The sequence below is a fragment of the Cydia splendana genome, chromosome 7, assembly GCF_910591565.1.
Source record: "Cydia splendana chromosome 7, ilCydSple1.2, whole genome shotgun sequence".
In the NCBI taxonomy this organism is placed as follows: domain Eukaryota; kingdom Metazoa; phylum Arthropoda; class Insecta; order Lepidoptera; family Tortricidae; genus Cydia; species Cydia splendana.
The window spans coordinates 10646253-10666851 of record NC_085966.1 but is presented as its reverse complement, the minus strand read 5'-3'; the positions used below and the strand labels follow the sequence as shown (position 1 = coordinate 10666851).

The 20599-nt window shown below is 39.8% G+C and overlaps 2 protein-coding genes and 1 long non-coding RNA gene across 3 annotated transcripts in view; 1 reads left to right on the top strand and 2 right to left on the bottom strand.

Annotated features, from left to right (window-relative positions):
• LOC134792135 (uncharacterized) overlaps positions 1-20599 on the bottom strand; it is a 688366-nt gene that overhangs the window by 33256 nt on the left and 634511 nt on the right. The window lies entirely within an intron of this gene.
• Positions 4585-20599, top strand: part of LOC134792120 (fatty-acid amide hydrolase 2-B) — a 150810-nt gene continuing 134795 nt past the window's right edge. Inside the window, exon 1 of the mRNA XM_063763323.1 lies at positions 4585-4588. The gene's annotated coding sequence lies outside the window, so the exon portion shown is untranslated. The remainder of the gene's footprint in view (positions 4589-20599) is intronic.
• Positions 7934-13778, bottom strand: LOC134792497 (uncharacterized). Its single transcript, XM_063763773.1, has 4 exons — positions 13545-13778; positions 9675-9837; positions 8878-9028; positions 7934-8435 (listed from the first exon to the last, which is right to left on the bottom strand). The coding sequence occupies exons 2-4, from the start codon at positions 9832-9834 to the stop codon at positions 7949-7951; spliced, it is 798 nt and encodes a 265-aa protein (XP_063619843.1). The 5' UTR covers positions 9835-9837; positions 13545-13778; the 3' UTR covers positions 7934-7948.

Genomic DNA, 20599 nt, shown 5'->3' with positions numbered 1-20599 from the left:
CAACTCGAAAGTCAGTTTACTATATCCGGAATCACCAGCGATACAACTAAATTCTATCATGTAATTGGAAATCTCAACCCCCAGTTTGCGATTGAAGTTAAGGATATAATCTTATCGCCACCCGAATCAAATAAGTATGATAAACTGAAGACTGAATTAATTAGACGATTGTCAGTCTCTCAGGAGCAAAAATTAGACAACTGATGCTACATGAAGAACTCGGCGATCGCAAGCCCACACAATTCCTGAGGCATTTACGAAGTTTAGCTGGACCATCAGTTCCTGATGACTTCTTACGTCAAGTTTGGTCTGGCCGTTTACCCAATAATGTACAAACTATTGTGGCGTCGCAACCAAGACTTCCACTCGATGATATAGCAGAGTTAGCCGACCGAATCCAAGAACTGGCACCAAGTTTGAGGCACGTAGCCAGCACATCAGCGGAACCGACGGGTGCCGTATCAGAATTAGGTCGACGCGTTGACCAGCTAGCACAGCAAGTGGAAGCTTTACTCAGCGAGGACAATACGCAACGCCGAGGTAGACAACAGACTCGCCTCTACCAATCTCAGAACCGAAACGCGTCTCGATCGAAATCTCGCCAACGCTCTGCATATACTCGCCGTGACGTTCCTGAAGGATTCACTGTTTGCTGGTACCACTATCATTTTGGTTCTAAGGCAACAAACTGCGTGGAGCCATGTACATTCAAGTCGGGAAACATCCGGGGCAGGCAATAGTGGCCGAAAACGTCTGCCCCATTTCGTCAGCCCGTCTATTCATGACAGATCGTGTCACAAAGACCCAATATCTAATCGACACGGGTTCAGACCTGTGCGTATTTCCGCGTTTACTTGTCAACGAACGTCGAAAGAAGACTGATTATGAATTATACGCCGCCAACAGTACAGTAATCGCAACGTATGGTTATATTACTTTACACCTCGATTTCGGCCTGCGACGAATTTTTGAATGGCGATTTACAGTAGCCGATGTCTCGAAGCCTATTATTGGCGTTGATTTTTTGATCTTTTACATTTTGCTCGTCGACTGCCGCAATCAAAAGCTTATTGACAAAACTACTTCTCTCTTTACTGACGCACAGCAAGTCAGCGCGGCTGAAACTATATCGTCGATTCGCACGACCTTGACTAACGACTCCACGTATACGCTACTTCTACGTGACTTCCCGGATATCACTCGCCCCGCCGGTAAACTAGGTGCCCCTAAGCACGATACAGTGCATCATATAAGGACAACACCTGGACCCCCGGTCTCCAGCCGCCCTCGACGTCTGGATCCTGAGCGCTTAAAGATTGCTAAAAAAGAATTCGATGACATGCTGCAGAACGGCACAGCTCGCAGATCAGAGAGTCCATGGTCGTCACCTTTACACCTGGTGCGCAAGAAAAACAATGGGTGGAGACCTTGTGGAGACTATAGGGCGCTTAATGCTCGAACTATACCCGACCAGTACCCTGTTCGTCACATACAAGATTTCGCTTATATGCTAGCACGCAAAAACATATTTTCCACCATAGACCTAATCAAGGCCTACAATCAAATACGCGTATATGGACCGGATATTCCCAAAACATCGATAACGACACCTTTCGGAATGTTCGAATTTCCCTTTATGACTTTTGGATTACGTAACGCAGCCCAAACATTCCAAAGGTTCATGGATGAACTCCTTCGCGGATTCGACTTTGCCTACGGTTACCTAGACGACATTTTGATCTCCTCATCCTCAGAAATCGAGCACAAAGAACATCTGAGTCAGCTCTTCAGACGACTTCAAGACTACGGTGTTTTGATCAACACTTCGAAGTGTGTCTTTGGTCAATCTGAAGTAACCTTTCTAGGATATCGCGTCTCAGCACAGGGCATAAGTCCATTGGAGTCGAAGGTGCAAGCTATTAACGACTTCCCAGCGCCGCAAACCGTTAAGGAATTACGAAGGTATTTGGGTATGCTTAATTTCTATAGGCGGTTTGTTCCAGGAGCAGCTAAAATATTGGCACCACTTACTGCCTTGCTCGCTGGAGATCCGAAAGCATCAACACCTATTGTTTGGACCCCAGCACTGCGTGAGACATTCCAACTGAGTAAGTCACATCTGTCAAAGGCTACTTTATTGGCCCACCCAGACTCTGACGCAGAACTGGCTTTACAAACGGATGCATCAGATGTCGCCATTGGAGCTGTACTTCAACAACGCAAAAACGGATCCTGGGAACCGTTGGCTTTCTTCTCCAAGAAGCTAAATTCGGCTCAACAAAAATATAGCCCATACGATCGAGAGTTACTCGCGATATATGAAGCCATCAAGTATTTCCGATATATGGTAGAAGCTCGCTCATTCACAATCCTAACTGATCACAAACCACTAACGTTTGCCTTCATGACAAACCGCGATAAGTGCTCACCGAGACAATTCAGGTATTTCGATTTTATATCCCAATTTTCGACAGATATCCGATTTGTGTCTGGGAAGGATAACATAGTGGCTGACGCTCTCTCGAGAATCCAGGAGGTTACAAAATTCTTAGATTATCAAGCCCTCGCGGAAGCCCAGACTAGCGACACTGAACTGTCGGAGCTTCTACAAGGTGGATCTTCACTCCAGCTACAAAAGATTACAGCCCCAGTCTCAGGTGCACAAATTTACTGTGATGTTTCTACATCGAAACCAAGACCATTTGTTACATTAGCATTCCGCCGACAAATCTTCGATTCACTTCATAACCTTAGCCATCCTGGAGCAAAGGCAACTAGTCGCTTACTGACCCAAAGGTTTGTGTGGCCTGGCATTAAAAAAGATTGTATGCAGTGGGCAAAAGAATGCCAACAATGTCAGCGTAGCAAGGTCACAAGACACACTAATGCACCCTTGGCAGAATTTAGCCTTCCGTCAGCACGCTTTCGCCACGTACATATCGACATAGTGGGCCCTTTACCACTGTCATCAGGTTTCAGGTATTGTCTAACAATCGTTGACCGCTTCACTCGTTGGCCTGAAGCTTACCCATTACAAGACATCACAGCAGACACCTGCGCCGCGGCCTTCGTTGGAGGCTGGATTGCACGATTCGGCTGTCCAGAACGAATAACTACAGACCGCGGACGTCAATTTGAGTCACAACTGTTCAAAAAAATCTCAGCACTCATGGGTTCGACCCATTTAACCACCACAGCTTACCATCCGGCTGCTAACGGTCTCGTGGAAAGGCTCCATAGACAACTTAAGGCCGCCATTATGTGTCACGCTACAACTCAGTGGACAGAAGCGCTTCCCTTAGTGCTACTGGGCATTAGAAGCGCATGGAAAGAAGATCTAAGTAGCTCTCCTGCTGAACTGCTATATGGCGAACCACTTACATTACCAGGTCAGTTCTTCTCTTCATCTTCTCCAGAGCCAGTAGTAGACATCTCCGATTTTGCCAGTCGCCTTCGAAAGCACATGAGCCAACTTTCTCCGCAGCCAACATCATGGCACACGAGCTCCAACCGTCCCTTTTACATTCCGAAAGACTTGAAGGATTCTGCATATGTATTTCTGCGTCAAGGTCCGGAACGACGATCTCTGGAAGCACCATACCAAGGACCGTTCAAGGTATTGCGCCACGGAGTTAAAACCTTCGATATTGAAGTTAACGGAAAAACAATTAAGGTTACAATCGACCGATTGAAACCAGCGTATTTAGCTAGAGATGATTGCGCACCTTTCTCATCACCTGCGCGTACAGGCGACGAAACAGCTTCAGATAGCTCTGATTCAAATCATGGTGCAGATGATCAAACGTCATCAGACCAGGACCTAGCGCAAAGGACACGGAGTGGACGGCATGTTCGATTTCCTGCTCACCTGCAAGAATATTATCGACCGTAGCCACGGTCTAGGGGGGGAGTATTGTAGGAACCACAGAGGTTCCAACCCGCACTGGCCGTTTCTTTGCCATAGAATATTATACTTACGCTACGTCTTACGTAGGCGAACAACGCGCGAACGCGGCGCGGCGCGGCGCGGCGAAATCAATCCTTTGATGCCCATAGAAGTGTCCTACGTAAGCGATCTCGTTGCGAACGCGGTGCGGCGCGATTTGCACGCGAATGTCAGGCGGCGCGGCGCGGCGCGGCGCGGCGGCGGCCGCTTTCGCCGCGCCGCGTTCGCGCGTTGTTCGCCTACGTAAGACGTAGCGTTAATGTCGACATGTCAGTTTTAACTGTTAGAAAATTCACTTTTGTTCAATGCAAATTATTTACGTTTATCTTATTAGTTATATCTCAGAAGTTGTAAAGATATTAATTTAAATACAGTTTATGAACCATACACAGTGGTTTGATTGTGAACCCACATATGTTCCGGTTGGTACTGTAGGCCGTGTTCAAAAACATATGGAACGCATTTGATTTCAAAATCAGTATGTAGTCGTCGCACACGTGTGTGACACGATATTGAAATGAAATTGGCAAGGACTACATTTATCTTTATACTTAACGACATTGTCGCACTCACTTTATATGTAACCCATTGGTCCATTGGTACCAAGACCAACCAATCTACATCATTGGTACCAATGATGTTGTAACAGATCCATTTAAATTAAGCAATGCAATAATAGCGAAAGGTCTGCATGACACAGACTAGGTACATTTTAATCACCATCTAAAAAAGAGTTTTTTTTTTACTTTTCTTGAGTTAGGAGTCCTACATTTAGAACAATGCCTGAAGATTGCTAGACAGTTGAAAGTTACTTCACTTAAGTAATTTCTTATACAAAGAACATGATTTAGTTCATTCACAATCTTAGTCTTCTTAAAGAACTAAATCACTTGCAAACTTCCTAAATTCAATAATCATACAAACATCAATACGTTGTTAATTGCACCCGAGCACCCGACTAAGCTACGCAGAACTAATTAACCTAATAGCCCAATCAACGCATGTCATTGCCTACTTGATTACACTGTTAAATCCTTATGAGATCGTTACGTTCTTCATTGTCGGAATAGTTCCGCAATAGTGCTGAAAGCTTGTTTTGTTGTGCCGGTTTTGGGTAAGTAGTTGGGTAAGTTAGATACCGTGTTTTGGGTAAGTAGGGTACTGTTGGTACGAGTTGGTAAGAGTGCTGTGATGAAATGAGCGCTGAAATTAGTTTTTTGAAACGTATGTACCATCAGCCGTAAAAGTGCATGGCGAATTTATCAATGAATTTATTCATAATTTTTCCATGCAATTACGCAGCTCACTAGCTGTACCTACGATATAGGCATGATATTTACTAGTCGCTAGTCCCGATAAGGCCTAGTTTCCCAGAGGTATTGGGAGGTCAGATGGCAACCGCTTTCGTAAAAACTAATACCTACGCCAATTCTTGGGATTAGCTGCCAAAGAGGACCACTAGGCTCCCGTGAGCCGCGGCAAAAAAGCGGGACAACGCGAGGAAGATCAATGTTGGTTTGGGTAAGTGAAATGAAGTAATTTGGGGGTTGAGGGTTTATTTTTAACACTTTTTACTGTTCGCGAATGTAGTATGTAGTTGAGCCTGGTAGTTTAAATTATATGGAAGATATAAACGCCATTAAACGGTAGGTAGGTACAGTTTTGTCAACAGCGTTCCCAAAATTAGTCGCTACTATTTTACCCGTCTAAAGTTATCCCACTTGTCCTAAATTATCCCAATTGATGGTAGGTACTGTATAAAGTTGTCTAAAATTTTACTAGGTAAAAATAATAATGTTAGTCATAGAAAAAGATAGGTATCAGGTTCAACTTGAAGACTAGGTTAGGTAACCTGCTAGCATACACACAAGACGAAACTCAGCGGTAGCTAATAGCTACGCAATATAATATGTATACTTTAACCATCTTTTGATTGATGCTGACTGTACGACGTTAGAGGAATAAACCTAAATCCAAAAGTTACACTTCATTTAGTGCAATAACTGTTGACTGGTTCAATTTAATTATCTCCTTGATCACAGCTTCCACAAACACTGGAATGATGAACTAATACGTCCCGATACCTACACAGTAATGTCAGTAATACATTATAGTCAGGAAACCGGAGATTTAATCACAGATTCCTAGTGCACGGCATAGTTGCGGATCACACAATGCAATGCAATGGTTAATGCACAATTGCACACGCACACGTAGCCAACTGTACCGCCTAGGTGCGTGCACTCGTTTTGGTTGTACCGTACAGTGAGCTGTGAAATTAGAATGAATTCATTGATAAAGGCGGCATGCACTTTTGCGGCTGATCAGAACCTGCAGCTTAGCGTCACGACGTATGGCAAGGCAGAAACTATTATGTGGAATGTGGCCTATAAGCAGCAGGCTCTGAACTTCAGTAGACGCCGTTATGCTCTGTCCATGCGATCTGGTGCAGCATGCGTGCAACAGCGCATGCTGCCGCCAACGGTTGAGGCTAAGCGTATGCTGAGATACAGGCGACGCAGTTCACGCAGCGCAGCGCTTGTAAAGTATGTAACGTCCTTGCGATGCAGCGTGCGTAGCTAAAGGACGTTATATACTTTAAAAATCTGCTCTGCGCTGCGCAGCATACGCTTAGCCTGAAAAGGTGATGAAGACAATCCGCTGCTTCCCAAGTGCTATCTCCTCTACAAACTAGCAGGGGGCTACCGTGAACATCGAAAACCGAATATTATTTTTTTGCGTCTCATATACCCCTTTTCACTTCAAAAATAACTTAAAAGTAGCTAGGTACTATCGAAATTAATTTATAAACTACAAAGCTTAAATAAAATATTCTATTCAAAAAGACCTCCGCGAGCTGTACCAGGTGCAAAGGTGCCCATCACACTTACAAACTATTAGTACCTACTTGTTTGGTAAGTAGATGTACTTGTGACAATATCACCCTAAGCTCGTTTCCAGTGCAAGAGTATAAGCAGAGCTGCGAGAGAAGACACCTAGACTGCTCGTGCTCATTTAAATGTAAATGAGGGATCTCAAGCTGTCCGAGTCAAGAGGGTTTGCTCTGAAATTCGCTCTTCATCCTTATCCTTCTAAAGACCTTAACGTCACTAAGTTTGTAAGCACACTATTCCTACAATATGATATTTTCACGTTTCCCTAATATGTCGTGAGAGAATTATTATTGAAAACAATGCCAATACTAATAAAAAATCTCCAATGTTTCAGAATTTCCGTATAGAAAACGTATGTACCTACACAACAAGCTGTAGGCTGTAAGCATGTGCTCAGTGTAATTAGCGCGGCAGCGGCAGAAGACAGCGCCGAGACTGCCCGCGCTCATTTACATGTAAACGAGGGCCACGCTGCCAGCTCATATATCGAGAGCGTTTCCTGGGAAATTTGCATATACTTCTTAAAATAAGAAAGGAAAATTAACAAGTGATAAGTTCAGTGTCTTTCAAGAGAAGATTTGGCAAGAAAATCGTGTCTGTCGACAGTTTGTGAAAAAAAAATCCAAAAACCTGACAAATAGTAAATAAAACTTTGGGCAAATAACGGTCTTTATATTCATAAAAAAATACTGGTATTAAAATTTAGATTTTGAGTCTTTGTAACTTGCAGTTTACATGGTAGATAAATGTGACGTTCCACGGCAAAAGGTACCTTATGGCGACTGGCGCTTACGCTGTTATTCACGACGCTCCAATACAAATACGCTGCTACGCGTCGTAAGTGCCAACCGCCATAAGGTATCTTTACCTGTCACAAATGTAGGTACATAAGAATAACTATTGTAACTACATAGATGTGACTTTCATAATGTCTCATAATGCGTTTGGCTGACTTCTTTGAATATTTCTGATTCTGACCATAAGACATGTTTTACTTAGGTACATTTCATAAATAGGAATAAAGCGAAGGCATTTGAAGAAAATAAAGAACAATAAGTTGAAATACATAGTTTACTCAAGTAATCCGTGCAATTTCAATACTTTATAGTTATACTCTGCCTACATCCTGACCTTGTCGGTTATTTTCAATGTCATCTATTAATTTCAGTACACCCATCTTGAATTTTCTCTTTTCAGAATTTGTGAAGTGATCAATATCGGGCAATATACTCTTGAAGAATTGCAAATCGGCGTTCTCTTCATTCTTTTGTACTTTTGCAGCGGTAGCTTCAAAGATATCCATAGGTTCTTTCCGTTTTAATTCATATTTTTCAGTACGTAGTTGGTTGTCAATGTTGTCATCGTTAGTAATGTCTGTAGTGTCCACAAGTTGATCTTCGTCTATCGGTTCTATTTTGACTGATGAGTTAAGTACAAGGTTATTGCCTATGCACACTGGCATAGATATAGAGTTGCTGGGACTGAGGCAAAAATGTTTATTGTCATGAGGATCTTCGTTCAACATCTGCATCGATAATTCAGAATCCCAATCTTCATCACTGCCTTGATAATCATCAAGCGCTCCGGGAAGTGACCTGGATTAGGTAAAAGTATTGTTATCATAACACTTTAAACTCTCGCGTTTTGTACACATATTTAATTACACAAACGGGTCTACCGCGATATAATTTCATTCGCGATTAAACATTATTAATAAACATTAAACTTTAACGGGTAGCTGCAATTTCTTTGTCTACCCCAAACATTTTTATAAACTAATTTCGGGTAGTTTAGTGGTGTTTTATTAATATCTCTGTCGACATTTGTTGGGACGTCAGTCTTTCCGTGACCACAGCTGGTGCAACTCAGCTGAAACGTCGAAATTAAAGGTAAAAACAATGAAATTATATCGCGGTAGACCCGTTTGTGTAATTAAATAAGTATTGTTATCACTTTTTTTATCTACTAGATTACAATTAAGCATTTGTGTCCATAGTGAGATAACTGTTTTTTATAGAGATATAATTAAGGACTTACGTTGCTCTATGTTTTGTGTGCGGACGCAGAAAAGTTAGTGAATCGTAGAGATAGTATTGTTTTGTACCGATGTCTTTACATTTTTCAATCTTCCTTTTAAATCTGGCGTAAGATGAACGTATTCCTTTCCATTTCGCCTTTAAATCGTCAACTAGAAAAATAAATTAATTGTTCAATATGGTGTTCAAAAATGAAATCGATACATCAATTTTAAATAATTCGATCATGTTACTGTTGCTGTTACTCTTAAGAAAATATAATATTAATAGGTTTGCAAATTAATCGATCTAAAACTGTAGGAAGAGGATAAACTTGAAATTATATAAATCCTATGAGACCCCAGGACAGTTCACTCTAGAATACTTGATCTTTAGTATATTTTGGTCAAGATATTGATACCAAAATAAAAGACGCGGAGGTCGTTTACATGTCCAGGTTAACCACTGTTAAATCAGGTTAAACAATTGTGAAAGTCCAACGTTGTGACATAAATCTCGTCGTTAGAGGTGCATTTTTTGTGTGACCCTATAGTGCTTCTTCGGCAGTTCAATTGGTTCGTTGGGTGGACGCCATCCGGAAGATTGCGGGTCACTTCTGGATGAGATTACCTAAGGACCGGGAAAAGTAGCGTACTTGAAGAGAGACCTATGATCAGCAGTTGGCCAGTGGGCCATAAACGGCTGATGTGATGATGATGATGAATTCAAGCAAAATAATGGGATTGAAGATCAGTGATTAAAAAAGCTCCCCTCGGCTTTCGGAACCATAACGAAAAGAGTAAATTTATATGAACTCACCTGCACAATCTTCTTTCAACTCATTCCTGACTTCTTCTGCTACTTTTTCCCACGTTATGCTGCAGAGATGTGGGGTGCGGTGGGGCAGCTTTTGGTCGTAGAGCACTGGGTGCTTCTCGACGATCTTTACGAAACCTAGTACGAAGTTTGAGCTATCCATCTTCTGTTGAAATAAGAAAAATGTTTGTTACGATGACAAAGTTGACGGATTTAAAATTGGGATGTTGCCTGTATTTAAAATCAATTATTTCACACCATGCACGAAATAAAGCACCAGAAATTTATTAGAATAAAAACGTAGACAGCAGTTATTTTTTAACGCATTTTATATTTAAAAATATTGTAGTTAAATACGGACTTTTACAAACGTATTTAAAGTATAATATTGTGCTATGTGAAAAATACCTATCTGTAAAATAGTCTCTGTTGTCGTCATGTTAACGTAACTGCAGTTTTATTTAAACATTATAAATATTATAATGTACTTATTAACCTAGACGCTTACAGCAATATAATTGAAGGCGAGCTAATCCATCCGTAGATGACAATAAAATATAATATGTAGGTACTAAAGTAAGGATCACCATAGTTTTAATTAAAATAAAGTCCTAAAATACTATATATTACAATAAAAATAACACAGAAATAAAAAGGTACCTACTTATTTCTAATACACGTGTTAGTTTTATAACCAGTTTTAACTAGATGTAAACAAGTATATTTTATGACAATAGATAATAATGGTTGAAACGCAAATAAACCGTTTACGTGCATGTGATGTAATTTTACAATACACAATATAAAAAAGGCAATTATCTATTATTTAAGTCAAAGTTTAAGTTAAGTTGTCAGTTGGTAAGCTAGTATAGTTAGTAGTTTTTAGATTGAAGGGTACACGGAAAGAACATGTCTAGTCCATTTTTTTGAAAAATGAGATTTTAATCTCAAAATGTAGTCAATGTAGAGCTCTCAATGAACTATTAGTAACAACTTCGGTTACCTGTGTAATCATAAATATAACTCCTTTTTTTCTTACTTTAAAAACACCTATACACGAAATTAATATGGTTAATTATGTACATCGTTCCTTTCAAACCGCGATAACTCAAAATGTTGTCAGAGTGACTAGACATGTTCTTTCCGTGTACTCTTCATATTGTATGCTCGAAATGCGCAACTGTTGATTCGATATCTCCTGTACCTATATGACATCTGATGTACACAGTTAACAATTAATTAATAAATACTTTGCATTACTTTACGAGGGGCGTTCAAAATATTCTCGGTATTGATATCTTACAACCTCTTCTTAAATTTCTTTCGTTACTGACCGCTAAGGTTTATTCATTGACATTAAAAAAATATATAATTGGAACCGAGATGTTCTTTTGTTTTTCTGCAATTGCTGAACAAACATGAACATCATGTGCGAATTGACAATGTTAACTAAATTAGAACATCAATGCGTCATAAGATTCTCGACAAAACAGGGTAAAAATCAAAAAACCATGAAAGAGGAAATGGATTGTGTTTACCGTGAGTCTGCTCCTTCTTTATCTACCATTCAAAAGTGGTCAAGCGAATTTAAACGTGGAAGGGAGAGTATTGAAGATGACCCTAGACCTGGTCGGCCTGTAGTAGCTACTTCACAAGAAAATATTGATAAAGTGGAAAAACTTATATTGGAAGATGGTCGAGTGAAGGTAAAATCTATAGCTCAAGTAACCAATCTTTCTATTGGTATCGTACATGATATTATCCATGACCATCTTAATATGTCAAAAGTAAGTGCAAGATGGGTTCCGCGAATGCTGACTCGGCTTCAAAAAGACATGCGTGTAGCGTGTTGTTCCGATGTTATTGACCTGTGCGGTGAAAATCCTAATGAGGTGCTGCAAAGAATAGTTACTGGAGATGAAACCTGGGTTCATCATTATGACCCAGAGAGTAAACAAGAGTCCATGCAGTGGCACATTAAGGGTTCAGCTCATCCCAAAAAGTTCAAGGTCGTCCCTTCAGCTGGCAAGGTCATGGCCACGATATTTTGGGATTGTAAAGGAATATTACTAATCGATTATAAAGAAAAAGGTGTAAATATCACACGACAGTACTACGCTAACATTCTACGTCAATTAAAGGATGCAATCAAAGAAAAGAGGCGAGGAAAGTTAACCAAAGGTGTTCTGCTTCTGTGTGACAACGCCCCCGTCCATACTGCTCATATTGCCAAGGCAGCTATTGTTGAATGTGGGTTTGAAACTGTTACTCACCCACCGTATAGTCCGGACTTAGCCCCCAGCGACTTCTTTTTGTTCCCCAATCTTAAAAAGGATCTGCGTGGAATTTTTTTTTCTGACGATGAAGCATTGAAGGCTGCAGTGGAGGAGCATTTTTACACCAAAGATAAAAAATATTTTTATGAGGGATTAAAAAAAAAAAATTGATCGATCTTTTAAGGGGATTAACATAGGGGGGGAGTATATTGAAAAATAAAAATATCAAACTTTTCGTACTTGTTTGTTTTCATTCTCATACCGAGAATATTTTGAACACCCCTCGTACTTAATAAATCCAGTTCAAAAGCCTACCTACTTTGACTTAGGTACTGGCACTTAATGTGAACCTGGTTAGGTTCACGTAATCGATGTTTTGTACTTTCCAAAGTTGGCAGGCTGTTTTTACCTGGGTTCCGTACCCAAAGGGTAAAACGGGACCCTATTACTAAGACTCCGCTGTCCGTCCGTCCGTCTGTCACCAGGCTGTATCTCGTGATCTGTGATAGCTAGACAGCTGAAATTTTCACAGATGATGTATTTATGTTGCCGCTATAACAACAAATACTAAAAACAGAATAAAATAAAGATTTAAGTGGGGCTCCCATACAACAAACGTGATTTTAGACCGAAGTTAAGCAACGTCGGGCGGGGTCAGTACTTGGATGGGTGACCGTTTTTATAGATAATGGTACGGAACCCTTCGTGTGCGAGTCCCACTCGCACGTGGCCGGTTTTTTATTTAACTTTTTATGATGTAAAAACGAAACTACATATTTCTGTTGCCCCTATAACGACAAATACTAAAAACAGAATATAAATAAATACATATTTAAGTGGGGCTCCCATATAACAATCGTGATTTGTTTGCCGGTTTTTGCGTAATGGTACGGAACCCTTTGTGCGCGAGTCTGACTCGCTTTTGGCCGTTTTTAGGGTTCCGTACCAAAGGGGTAAAAACGGGACCTATTACTAAGACTCCGCTGTCCGTCTGTCACCAGGCTGTATCTCATGAACCGTGGTAGCTAGGCAGTTGACATTTTCACAGATGATGTACATTATATCTGTTGCCGCTATAACAACAAATACTAAAAACAGCATATAATAAATATTTAAGTGGGGCTCCCATACCACAAACGTGATTTGTTTGCCGTTTTTTGCGTAATGGTACGGAACCCTTAGTGCGCGAGTCCGACTCGCACTTTGCCGGTTTTTTAATGAATAGCCATACTCCACGAGGTAAATTATGTAGGGTAGGTAGGTACATAAAGATTCAAATAGGGACCTGAAATACGTGTCTGCAAATACACTTTTACAAATATTAAAAAGTAAGTACTTACCTACCTGTATTCCATCTGTCCAATATCTTGGTCCAATATCATTGCGTCTCACTCTCCCGTTTAGCAAAATGTGAGACAAAATACACATTGGACAGGTAAAATTACCACCCTTAGACAACACGTTGTATTTTTAAAAGGTCGATGTCAAAGATATGTAAACACTACGCCTTATTACAATGCTATAATACACAAAATTACTTTTGACATCGACTGTGCACAATGCATTTAAAAATAAAGTCTTTAACGCTAATACTTACATAAATCTGGTAATCCAACGTCGTATCCTCGCGCAATGTGGCCCCTTACCCTACTCGATCAACACTGGCGTCACTGGCTAACCACGCCACAACACAGCGACAGGCGAGGTGAGAGCGAGACAACACGCTCGCCACATCCACGCGCTGTTGCCAAGTCGTCATTCACAGATAACAACGATCACGCCAATATCGACTTTAATTACAGACAGTTAAAGTTTATTTCCTAACAACAATAAAGTTTGTTGTGTTTGGTGCGAATTTGTAACTCGCCATCCACAGATCAGGGCGGTCGTTGAAATATCAACTTTAATAGCCACAGTTAACGTCCATATCAGTTTGAAAACGGTTTGGTGAACCGTTTGGCGCGAAACTGTGACTCGCTGCCGATGCCGGTGTGTCGCTGAATACAATATAAAAATTTAAAATCATTTTGAAGAATTTAAAAGGAATGTTAAAATTATTAAGTTGATAAAGTTTACGTTGTTTAGTTTTGGAATTGTGCGCTTGTCAACAGGTTTTTTTGTGTTAATTAATACTCTTATTCGTGTTTTAATTAAATTAGTGTAAGATTTTTGTTGCAAATGCAAAGCAAATGTTAATAGGGTCATTGCGCTAGTTTTCGTCCGGCTCTAGTTTTCGTCCACTCGACGAAATTTTAATATAGACCTTCATTGCTGCACAAATTTTGACATATTGCAACCTTAATATCTAAACAATTTAGGTATCTATCTACATAAAAATATATTTCGTAAGTAGCCAATTAAAAATTAAATGTATTATTTGCTAATCCGTCAAGTGGACGGAAACTGACACTGGACGGCAAACTGACGCAATTACCCTATGTTGTACATATATATGTTTTTAAAAGTAAGTAGGTACTAGGTATTTATTTTCGTGTTGGTTGATTTAGTTTAGGTACTGTAATTGTAATAGTGTTAAATAGGTTAAATAGGTAAATAACATGCATGTACAGTCAGTATCAAAAGTAACTTTTTAAATGAAAACTGTAGAGAGATACTTACATAGGTACTATTTGGAAAGAATTCGATGATGGCAGATACCTACCTACTTTGGACGCGTACGTTTCATACGTTACTTTTGGTGCTGACTGTACCTATTCGGGTCCCTTGTATTGAGTGTATTACTTATAGTACTTAAACCGACAATGTTGGAGGCCTACCCACGTTGCGTTTTCGGTACTTACGTCTGAAGCTGAGGTCACAGAATAAATAATAGTACCTACTAGGTACAGAAGACTCTCTCTCTAACAGAACGCGTCTGTTACGATCAGCACAGATATGGCCGCTAGGGTGCGACAGCGCCACGCGCGGCTTATGGCTTTCCCCAAAATTGGGGTGGAACGGATGTACTTTTAGCTACCTGTAGCAAAGCGAGGAAATCGCGGAGTGAGCCACGCCTGCTGAGGTCCACTTTTCTTACCCTAACCATCATTCTTTCTCCAACAATGAGGTCTAACCAAAAGAAGCATGCAAAATAAACATCAGAATGCCTGAATAAGTATTAGAACATGTGATGCCTAGCATTAGCCTATTAACCCTGATACACACATGCGCAGGAGCATGCGGCAGATGCCGGCGCGGGCGCACGTGTCCGCGCACCTTTTGTTCCCGGTGTCGATGCACACGCCTTTATAGGGTTCGGCTGGATATGGTTCCACAATTAAATTTGGTGGAAAATTGCAATTGTTTTTAGAAATATGTAATACGTCAGTAAAAAAACACAATGCAAGTGACTTTAGTTAAGAGGATACCCTAAAAGTGTATGTAGGTATTTAGTAATTCTGTAGAGCGGTCACCACGATACAGGCCTAGCCTAGGATGGGACCACTGAGCTAGTTATGTAATTTTATCTTCTTTGTAACGAATTTTTATTTAAGTATTTATTATTTCACGGGTTGGTCTAGCTAGACTCTTGCTGCTCTAGACGACCATTAAAATTTAAAATTTCATCTCGCAGTGTATCTTGTGCAGTAGCTTGGATGAGTGCCCAGAAGGCTGGCCGCATTGCCTCTCTGGATGGCTGGATAGCAATGCTGATCCGCTCTGAGCAAAATATTGGCCAAACAAACAGATATCTATATTTATTCCCTTCAACTATCTACTATTTAACTAAGTACTAGGAACATGCTGTGTTTTGTACACCTTCACTCTATACTGAACCCATGGCCCTTTACGATTCGCGCTTGGATTTTTTTACCGATGAGTCTATTTTTATCCTAGCACAGTTGTGCTATATTTAAACGGTTTTTTACGTGTGAAGTATCTGGTTAGCATCGCTATACATAATATTATCCAAATTCATACAAGTAAAAGTGCTTTCACCGGCCAGCCAGGTAAAAATATTTGTTTAAAAGCCTCTGTGCCTCCAATCAAAGAGGAACTTTTTATTTGTATTTTTTAAGCATATTTGTATTTTCTTTTAGCAGAGCCTTGGTAATAGATAATACTGTAATGCTGTGTAAAGAATTAATTTGAATAATGAATTAAAAAATGTAGTCCATCTATAACTAAGCTAACTCTGTCTCTGTCCAAGTCAGTACTTGGCTAAAGACAGTGCGTGTGAAGCTGAAAGTGCCGCCATAAAGCAAATAAATTTGTAAATATGACGTTTGTAGTGGCACTTTGTTACTGCCAGTGACAGATCGGTGCAATGTTAGCTTAGACGACCTCTATTTAGCATAAAGTGAAGGTACTACAGTCAATGGTAAAAATATGGGTGTACAAATCATCTCAAAAATATGTCCCATAACATAACTCTTATGTCAGTGAATTAAGAACTATGGGACATATTTTTGAGTAAGTTGTCTACACCCATATTTTTACCGTTGACTGTACATAAACAATGCAAATAAAAACAAAACACTAATTCGATTTGGACGACGGCGTAACAGCGTGACGCCGTTACGTCGTTTGATCCGACGTAGGATTCGGCAGGTTGCCTCGCAACCGCCGAAACACGACACCCTACACGCAAGTGGATATTAAGGCTATAAAGTTTGAAAGATGCCTAACAAATATCAGTGAAGTGATCGATCATTAAGCACGTGCGAAGTGCGGACAGGTGACCGCGGCAGGTGCAAGCAGCGGCAGGATAAACGAAATGGCATTCGTATTACGCATACAGCTTAATATGTGTGCTAAGTCAGTAGGTGAAGTGCTGGCAGCGGAGTAGTAAGGCGTACATACGGGTTCTAAAACAGAGATGGTGGGTTGAATTGACTCCTGGTCTGGGCCGAATCAATGAGCGTCTCAGGAGTCATGTAAGAAATGTTGATATTTATCTGCTGGTTTTTGGTGAAGAAAGTCATCTAAATACCTGCATAGATACATACATCCCAATTCGCACTGAGCTAGCGTGGGAACACAATCCTTCTTGTACAATGAGCGTATATAGGACGAATGAAAATATTGTCGTAATAGCAGGGGCCGATTTTTTAATTTCGATCGTTCGATTTCGTCACTCGAAAATCGGTGGAAAACGGCGAAATCCTAATTTTTGAAATACGAACGATCGAAATTTGGAATTTATTGGTATTGACCACTCGATTTCAATTCTATTAGTAGAATTTAAATGCCTAGTAGTGGAGATATTATTTAACGAAATCGAGCGGTCGAAATTCAAAAATCGGCCCCCTGTTGTACTTTACATAGGTACATGTTTCGACTTCACTCTCCGTCATTTCATTAGCCTATTTTATAGTGTAGGTATACACAGGCCGTATAATTATAGATAAGTACAATAGTACACGCCCTGGGCCAAGGCTACAAATAGCGGTAGGCTATAATGTTTAATACCTATTTTCACGGTGGTAATGGTAACCGAGTAAGTTTGATGGTGTCATTGATTCTGTTATAATCACATTTCGGTTCAATTTGATGTTGATATTGGTCTCGGGATGCACTGGATTACAAAAGCGTGAAGAACCTTATACACATATATTTGATAACACTTCCTATGCAACCATTCGATGCATGCTGACAACATTCGGCCAAATCACCCCTCATGCCAGTTAGAATCGACCCAGACATATGTTCAACACCTTTCATAACCGGTCGGTCGAAGGACATCCGCTTTTTGGTAAAAAATCGGCCCCGATATTCTCACAGGAAAGGAACTGGGCTCATTCCCTATGCATCCTGAATGCCCTTCCCAAGTTTCCAAACCAGTATCACTTGACTTTAAGATCTGTAATAACTATGAGAGCTCTTAGATCTGATTTTAACTGGTACTCTTGATTCGCCCTGGTGCTGTGGAATGGTAACCCCGAGTCGTATCCGGTGCGCGAGCGCAAAAACAATCGTTTATTCAAAGCTCGTTCGGGAATCGCGCGAAATCTGCAAAATCATTGCCAAAAGGTAGTAAGTGCCTCAATATTTGATATCCGCATACGTCTATTTAGGCGTCTACAAAAAAAATCCAGGTAAAATGACGAGATCAGGTAATCGGTGGGCTATTGTGATGTGACAGGTTTCCGTCCGTCAAATATGGTTATCGGTGGGAATGATACTCGTTTCGAAGCATGTTTGAAACAACTCAGTTATTAAGTATAAGTACAGTCGACGTCAAAGATATGTTTAGGTTTAATTTTCGCGTTATTATAAGGGAGTAAGGTGCAAAAGTGTAAACATATCTTTGACGTCGACTTGTACATATAGGTAGTTTTAAGCACCCGATTTTAGTATTAACTTTCGATCAATAAAAGTACATTACAGTACAACCTGATACAAAAGTGCATACTTATGCACTTTTACAGCTCGCTGTACATATGCAGTGTAAAATAATAAATCCAAAATAAGTATTAAAATATTATTTCTTTAGCAAGATTCATTGTGTAACTTAGTTCAAGCTATGTGGAGCTCTTGACAGTACGGTATGATGACCTTTATTTAAACTCGAAAACAAAATGACTACCACGCATGGACAACAACAATAAATTCAAACAAGTTCACAAACGTCAACGACACCTCTAAGTATCCTTAATTCCAAGGAACAAGGTTGATATTTGCTTGTTTTTAAAACTTCGGTAGCTTATTTATGTCGTAAGTGAGTGAAAGGCCGGTATTCGTGAGAATCGTAACGCTCTCTAACAATAAGTTGCTGTCGTCTGTCCTAGTGATCGATCTATGGAAATATTTCACTAACATTTGGACATGCAAAAAGTATGTAGATTTCATTTTAATTATACCTACCTCTCCAAATGCAATACCATTTATTGCATAACTCAAAATACGGTTTACGTTGTCTCTGATTTAGAATTCAGAAGGTTTTTTTTGTATACTACGTCGGTGGCATAGCCTATGGAACTACAGGAGTGTTACATGCGCGCTGCTGACCCTATCACCCCGCACCCTCGAAGAGTTCTGACCACCTTACTCACAGTACTCACCAGCAAGAAACACAACACTATGAGTAGGGTCCAGCATCAGCTCTATCTTGGGTACTGCTCTCCCAAGTGCTCAAGACGAGTTGGATGACTAAAACAGCGTATGCCTATGTTGCACCAAACCTGACTAGGTACTGCTAGGGTGAATAGACAGACATATTGAATGTTCACTTATTCACAGAAACTTAATAGCTACATTGGGAATGAAACCGAGCGAAGCGAGGCGGATCAGAATCCAAAATTTTAACCTACTCTACTATTGTAATCATTGTAGTTAATGGCGTAAGCGCCATCGACAATAAGGTCCCTTTTTATAGAAAATACCACATTTATTCGATTATTTTTTGAAGGCATTGGAAATGATGTGACGGACAGGTAAATGACGCTCATTTCAGGTGAATGATGACAAGAAACCAGGTTAACGGCAACGAACACAAGGTCAGCGACACCTCTCGATAACCTGTCAATATTTTCATCCGAGTTTGTACTTATTTCTCGATAACCTGCTTCAATAAATTTTTACCTGGCGATGCCAATATTTTGAGAAATGACCCAAACTTAGGTAAGGTCAAGGTGGAGAAAACCGGCATACTTTTTATTTAAAATAAAGTTTGACTGGATAAAACTAGGTTACCTATTATACCTATAGTCAAATGTAGGGTAAACGGGATAACCCTATAGATAGGGTATTCATATTGTGTTTTACGATGTTGTTTGTTATAATTAACTCACAAAAAAAGGAACAGTGATGTAACAAAAGGTTTTTTTTTTAACTCGGCGACTAGACGGTCTCTCCGCGCTAAATAAGGTAAGACCGTCTAGTCCTGATTAACGCGCAAATAAAGAAATATTAATAGTACCTAGCTAATATATTCTGGCAAGCCAACTTTTCCAGTAGAAAAGGACATGAAATTCAAAATTAAAAGGAAGATCGTTTTTCGCGCCTACATTTTATACTCACAAAGCTTCTTTGCCAGAGTACGAGTATATTTAAAATGAAGTTACAATATATATGTCGCAGTACGATAGATAAAGCCGTTATATAGTTATAACCCTAGGGATATCATTATAATCATATTCCTAGTAAGATATTACTATCTTACTAGGAATATTATTATATGCCGAAGATATTACTATCTTACTAGGAATATGATTATAATACGGTATTTGACTAAACTAATGTGGTTAAATGGTTATAAATCTGCGAGGGAATCAAAGAAAACAGTAAGTATATTCGTTTTTATTTTTATTACGAAATCAACTTTGTTGGTTGCAATTAGTTGTTCTGCTACAATTATAATACTGAACATAATCCAGTAATATAACTACATTACTAAACTAGAAACGTATTATAGTTATATTCCTAGTAAGATATTGCTATCTTACTAGGAATATGATTAATTGATTATAATACGTACTATACGGCATATAACTATATCCCTAGCGATATAACTAGACCTCCGCCGCACCGCCGCACTCCTACCTACAATTACTATCTTACTATGAATATGATTATAATACGTACTATACGGCATACAACTATATCCCTAGAGATATTACTATACCTCCGCCGTACCGCCGCACTCCTACCTACAATTATTTCACTAAACTTAATCCAGTAATATAACTATATCACTAAGCTAAAGACGTA